This window comes from Gavialis gangeticus, unplaced genomic scaffold (assembly GCF_001723915.1).
Source record: "Gavialis gangeticus isolate Ggan-Ray unplaced genomic scaffold, GavGan_comp1, whole genome shotgun sequence".
NCBI lineage: Eukaryota > Metazoa > Chordata > Crocodylia > Gavialidae > Gavialis > Gavialis gangeticus.
This window is the reverse complement of record NW_017729020.1, coordinates 8,848,927-8,855,607: the sequence shown is the minus strand read 5'-3', so window position 1 is coordinate 8,855,607 and position 6,681 is coordinate 8,848,927. Positions and strand designations below refer to the sequence as shown.

The following is a 6,681-nucleotide window of genomic DNA, read 5'->3' as shown; positions in this document are numbered from 1 at the left end:
CTGTGTAGAGCTTTACGAAATTGGCTACCTGTCTGAGTTGAAATGACAATGTGGAGCAGTTCAGGATAAACCTATATTTAACTGACTTAATGAGGAACCTAGGTAACGTTCGGATTAAAACTTGACCACATCAGATGGATATGCGCTAGTCCTAGCTTGGCATTTTGACCACAGTTGACCTTTCGGCAACTAATATAGCAATTCTATATTAGGATGCTGGCTACGTAAAGCTTTTAGATGACCACTTTATTCAGCAGTGTATGTTTAGCTGCTCCTGAATGTTTTGTATGACGCATCTTGTTTTGTGTTTCAGCATATAAGACTGTATCGGGAGTTAATGGTCCACTGGTAATACTGGATCAAGTGAAGGTAAATATCGCTCTTCCTGAAGTCTTTCTGATTGGAGGGGAGAGGAGAAATCCAATGCAGGAAAGCTGGGTTTGTAATTAGGCACGGTTTAAATTATTAGCTCTATTATGGATGTGGAGCCTCAGTTTCATGTTAAATGCAAGATCTTATTCACTTGCAAGTGCTCAGAGTTATACGTTAACTTATTATACAAAGTGCTGCAGACTGAGAGCGTCTGTAAAGCATCCAGGATTTTTGAGGGTCAAATGAAAAGGAGAGTAATGATTCTCCATCAGTTCAACTGATGATTTATACTGAAGGCAGGGAGGAGACATTGCAAGGACTAGTACAGTTATAGATCAAAAAATGGATTACTCATTCAAGCTTCGTTGTTTTCGTGGGATGAATTAATAAAGGGGGAACTTCCTTCCCTTGTAATCTGCTGAAAGACTGGGGCTGAATCTATTTCATGGAGGGTATATTGAAGCTTCCCTTGAAGTGACATCAAGTTATTTCCTCACCAAAAAATTTGGCTCATTTGAGATGTACCTCCAGGCACCTTGATGGGCACTGTACAGCTTTGTGTAAGTTGGAACAAACATCACGCTTGAACAAAATTCTAAACTCTTGAATTTTTCCATAGCCTATGTGCTAAATGTTCTGCGGGGTTTGAAGCGTTTTTTGAGCAGCTTAAGTTGATGATTAACTCGAGCTGTTATGGATTCAGTTTCCACTCTAGATTGTGAACTCTACAAGCCTTGTAGCTGTCTGTTGAGATCCCAGTGAACTCTAGATCTCACGATGTCTAATGTAGACTTAAAACTCTTTTCCCACTGTCTCATTTTGAATATCCTCTGCAGTTTCCTCGGTATGCAGAAATTGTACATTTGACGCTTCCTGATGGGACCAAGAGAAGCGGACAGGTTCTAGAAGTCAGCGGCACAAAAGCTGTTGTTCAAGTAAGTTAAGAATGGAGCAGTCCCTTGGAAAGGGTGAAAGAATCCCTTGGGTGGACTTAAGTCTTAGATCTAGGTTTGTTGCCTCAAAGCCACCGTTAGGTACGGAAAGAGTGTACAGACCCTTAGAATAATTGGCAGGTAGGTGTGAATAGCACTAATCTCTTGCTGAGGCAGAATTTCTAAGGAAGGGGCCTCAAAGGCCACATGCAGACATGCAGTTAGGGGCAGTTTGTGGTTCCACAGACCTCTTTGTGGCACCCCAGTCCACATGCGTGGAACATTAAAATGTGCCCTGTGTTGCAGATTTGTAGCACAGGGATGAGATTCACTACTGGGGTTTTTTTGACATGGAGTATGTAGAAATAGTATGTGCTGGAACAAATTGAGGCTTGCTCTTCTAGTGAGACACTCTAGCTGGCAGCCGGTGTTCCTGCTGCACCATTTGTGCCCTTGCTGCTTGAGCCAGGAGGAGCTGAGCAAGAGCAGTTTGTCCCACAACCAAGTGCACGTGCAGGGGCACGTGTTGAGGCACAAAGTAGCAGCACAAACTTGTGCTGCTACTATTTGTGCTGCTGCAAGCACATGCCCCTGCACGTGTAAGAGCATAATCTGCACCTGTCTTCAGCTTCGATTGCTAGGTTCCAGGTCTGATCTAGTATCCCACAATATCCTTGTGAGAACTGGAAGATTGTGGGCTCATCTGTTCGATGGTTCAGTGGGTGGGCAACTAGCTACAGGATAGGACCCAGAGAGTTTGCATGAACAGATCTGCATCGTTCTGGCATGAAGTGGCCAGTGGTGTCCCTCGGGGGTCTGTGCTTGAACCGGTGCTTTTCAATATCGTTTATCAACGATTTGGATGGGGGAGTGAAAAGCTCGCTGGCCAAGTTTGTGGATGGCTCCAAGTTATGGCGCAATGCGTTAATGTCAGCAGATGGGTCGTAGGTGCAGGCGGACCTAGACAGGCTCGAGAGTTGGGCAGACCGGAACCAAATGAAATTTAACACTTCCAAATGTATGGTGCTCCATGTGGGGACAAACAACCCTCAGAGCCTGTACATAGGTTGTGGTGACAGCTTCATCTGCACCATGGCCAAAAGGGACCTAGGTGTAATGATTGACCATCACATGGACGTGAGCCAGTGCGATGCGGTGGCCAGCAAGGCAAACAGCACGCTGGCATGCATCAACTGATGCCTCTTTAGTAAAACTAAGAAAGTGATACTCCCGCTGGTGAGACCACAGTTGGAGTACTGTGTCCAGTTCTGGGCACCACATTTCAATAAGGACATGGAAAAACTTGAGCGGGTCCAGAAAAGAGCCACCCATATGATTAGGGACGTTAAAGGCAAGCCATACGAGGAAAGGCTGAGGGACCTGTGCATCTTTTTAGCCTAAAGAAGAGAAGGTTGAGAGGGGACTTGGCAGCGGCTTACCGCTGTATCAGAGGAGTGCATCAGGAGCTCGGTAAACAACTGTTCACTAGGGCAGCCCTAGGGAAGACCAGGACCAATGGATAGAAACTCCTGGAAGGCCGCTTCAGGCTTAATACGTGGAAAAACTGCTTCACAGTCAGGGTGTCCAGATGGGAATAAACTCCCTCTAGAGGTGGTGCAGTCACCTACCTTAGAGGTTTTCAAGAGGAGACTTGGACAGTCACCTCGCTGGGGTCACTTGACCCCAGTTGTCTTGCTGCCTAAAGCAGGGAACTGGACCTGATGATCTGTGAGGTCTCCTCCAGCCCCTAACAATCTGTGAATCTATGTTGCTGAGCTGTTGCGTGTCTGAGATGCACCTGTGCATTTTTTTTAATTATAAGTAAAAAATCAGAGTTAACAATGACTTCATGCAGATGAAGAGGATTATTGTGCAGGTAGAAAATGATCTCAAACATTAAAGGAATAATACTGCATAGCTAACAAGGCCAGTCATCAACTTTTTACAAGTTTTGGTTAAAAAACCTCTGTTTACAGTGCTGCTTTTTTAATATATCCATACTGGTGAGCAGATTCCAAATGGTCTTGGTAGTAGGTGCTAGATTATACCCACTGAGTAAAAATGATTGCTTGCTGTCCCATCCCATTTTGTTATAACAATGCCTAATGGTTATATTAACCTGCGCTATGCGGAACACTCATCTCCATCCTATTTCTTCTTGCTTTGCAGGTATTTGAAGGAACTTCGGGTATTGATGCTAAGAAAACATCGTGTGAGTTTACTGGAGATATTCTCCGAACCCCAGTATCTGAAGATATGCTTGGTATGTACTGAGTCTTGATTTGATGGCTAATACAAAGAAGGAAATGGGTAGAAGAACAACCAGGTAGTAGCTGTAGTCTTCATATAATCTTGTTATCCTCACAGGTCGCGTATTTAATGGATCAGGAAAACCTATTGACAGAGGCCCCATGGTCTTGGCTGAAGATTACCTTGACATCATGGGTATTCCTTTCTTTTTCTTCTGGTAGATAGTCATGCTGCTTTTGAATTTATTGTGCAGCAGTGGGTTCCTTTCAGCTGTAAGAATGCTATGTAGTAATAGAGGTTTCCTGAAAAACATCGAGCACTTGTACTGAGTAAATTACCTGGTAGGCTAAAAGGTACAGTCAAAGTGGTGGTGACTGGTATAACTGAGCAAGTAAACCAAAACTGACTTGCACTTTGCCTCCTCCCCGGCAAGAACCTTTTAGAATAAAGAGAGAGAGTTTGGTTCACACACTGTGCGCGCCTTGGACCCATTGCTGGTAGAAGGAAGAGGCCCGATTTTTTGATTTATTTGACTTCCTTTCCATTCTGTGTACTACACAAGGAACAGTAATTCATTTCCAGAGGTGTCTGCAAATTTAAAGCATGAGATCCCATACGTAGAACGGAAGAATGAAGGATTAAGCTTCCATTAATTCTCCAGGAAGACTTTTTCTAGCAAGCTGAGATGAGACGACAGGGCACACAATCCTGGCCTGTTTCTTTCCTGCAGTCTACTTGGCAGCTTTTATTAGAGAGAGTGCTTTGATAATAGTGTTGTCTAAACTGTAAAAAGATGGTTACTTTCACCCCTAAAGATACTAGGATGTTAACTTGCTTTCAAAGAATAGGATGATATTGTACTACCTTTATTGTCCATCTGTGCAGTTATCAATGTCAAATGGACATTAATCTTGTGAATAAGAAATGTCTCACCAAAAATAATTGGCGGTTCTAAAATGCATTGGTTTGGGTTTTTTTAACTTTTTAGTCTTCCTGTGAAGCCTTGCTGATCCATCTTTTTGATCAATGCATATTAATGTGGTTTCTCTGTGGAAATAATAGGTCAACCAATTAATCCCCAGTGTCGAATCTACCCGGAAGAGATGATTCAGACTGGCATTTCTGCTATAGATGGCATGAACAGTATTGCCAGAGGACAGAAAATTCCCATATTCTCTGCTGCAGGCTTGCCCCATAATGAGGTGGGTGCTTTAATAGAGAGCTTTGTGATGGAAAAAGTAGCTGCTGAAGCCTCCGGTTTAGGGCAGTATTATGAGCTATGTTATACAGTGATGGTCTTGGCCTTCCCCTCCATATTGCAGCGCTCCTTTTTAATATATTTTAGATATTTTATATGGACACAAAATAAGTGCAGACTTGGACTTCAGTAAACCCCAGCGCTCAAGATACCATATCACATATGGGTTTAATTAGGCCAAATACTGTGCTGCAGTGTAAGTCTTCAAATACCCTTTGGTCTCTTGACCACATGGCAGAGACTTGGAAGGCAGCAAACCATATTTACCTGTCAAAAATAAAAACAAATAGACGATTGTTTTATGCCACTGCATCATAGAAAACGCAGAATATGCAATTTAGTGCAGGGGGATTATACCTTTCCTTCCTCCTCAGATTGCAGCTCAGATATGTCGCCAGGCTGGTTTGGTGAAGAAATCCAAAGATGTGATGGACTACAGTGAAGATAACTTTGCTATTGTGTTCGCTGCTATGGGTGTAAGTGGCATGAATTTCAGGTACAACATGGAAAGGCAGCTGTACTAAGTGGTTCCTTTTGTAACTGGGGCATGGGAGCTGACTTTTAATGGTGACAAGTGCTGTACTTTTTAGAATGACTCTAAGATGCTCAGATTCCAGCTGCTACCAGAATTGCAGAGGAGCATTTGGGGTAGAAAGCTTTTCCTGTTGAACTTCCCCCTGGGAAGTATACGACCTCAAACACTGTCCTTTGTGGGATGCGTCTCTCTCTTACTTTCACATGTGATTAAACCCAGTCATTTTGATCTTTTTCAAGCTATTCCTGAGACGCACACAAATTAGGGTTGTTTCACCCCATAACAGGGTGAAGGCATGTACCCAATTTTCTGAAATTGCACAGTGCATCTCTGAGCTTGAATATTTATGTTTTATTGCCTGGGTAGGGATCATGAGAACAGGACAAAACTCTTGATGTATAGCAACTCTGCCAAGTTGAATAATGAATCAGGACCTGGTAGGGGTATTGTTCAGCTGTGGCTAGACTGTTGAAGAACTTTTGTCACAGCTGAACTGAAAGCAGAGGTAGTTGGTATTTGGCACTCCTAGTCCACAAGGGAAATAAAACTTAAGGGTAGACTCGAGTGTGTGCAAGTCATGATGCTGTCTTCCTGTTTTGTAAATTACCAAACTTAATATTGTGTTTTTAGGTAAACATGGAAACGGCTCGATTCTTCAAATCAGACTTTGAGGAAAATGGGTCCATGGACAATGTGTGTCTCTTCCTGAATTTGGCCAATGATCCAACGTAAGTAGGTAAAATGCCACTTCCAGCAGGGGTGAGGAGAAGTAGTGTACTGTTGAGAGGGATTGTGAGCTTGACAAGCTTTTGAAACAAGTTCTGAAAAACTTTTTTTGGTTTGTCAAATGTCAGTGGCTATGGAGCTGGGTATTGAATGCATGCTTTACGGTTGGTAAGTTAGTTAGAGAAGCAGTTTAGAAACCCTGTAAAACCTGTCTTGAGTTGTGCTGCTCATGGTCAGGTGCAATCCTCAAATATCCAGCAGAATGCCTGTAACCTGCTGGATTTTTTTTTTCAGCATCGAGCGTATTATTACACCTCGTCTAGCCCTGACCACAGCAGAGTTCCTGGCATATCAGTGTGAGAAGCACGTACTGGTCATTCTGACAGACATGAGCTCCTATGCTGAAGCCCTGCGAGAGGTATTTGTTCCTGTGTACTAAATAGTTGTGTTGTTGTATGTTCAGTGTTTCTCAAAGGGGTGAGAGATTCCAACTTGACAAATCTCTTAACTGCTTACCCCTTCCTGTAAAGGATACAGTACTGTAGAAAGATCCTGTCTAGGTTTTTCTGATTTAAGGAAGAGGCAGTGTTCGAATTTTGGACGTAACC

The 6,681-nt window shown here is 43.1% G+C and overlaps 1 protein-coding gene across 1 annotated transcript in view; it reads left to right on the top strand.

Moving 5' to 3' along the window:
* Nucleotides 1-6,681, top strand: part of ATP6V1B2 (ATPase H+ transporting V1 subunit B2) — a gene marked incomplete at its 5' end in the record, with an annotated part of 42,248 nt that overhangs the window by 24,725 nt on the left and 10,842 nt on the right. Inside the window, 8 exons of the mRNA XM_019514322.1 lie at nucleotides 314-369; nucleotides 1,209-1,307; nucleotides 3,474-3,567; nucleotides 3,672-3,749; nucleotides 4,617-4,756; nucleotides 5,187-5,288; nucleotides 5,978-6,075; nucleotides 6,368-6,491. Of these exons, the coding sequence (XP_019369867.1) occupies nucleotides 314-369; nucleotides 1,209-1,307; nucleotides 3,474-3,567; nucleotides 3,672-3,749; nucleotides 4,617-4,756; nucleotides 5,187-5,288; nucleotides 5,978-6,075; nucleotides 6,368-6,491 (791 nt within the window). The remainder of the gene's footprint in view (nucleotides 1-313; nucleotides 370-1,208; nucleotides 1,308-3,473; nucleotides 3,568-3,671; nucleotides 3,750-4,616; nucleotides 4,757-5,186; nucleotides 5,289-5,977; nucleotides 6,076-6,367; nucleotides 6,492-6,681) is intronic.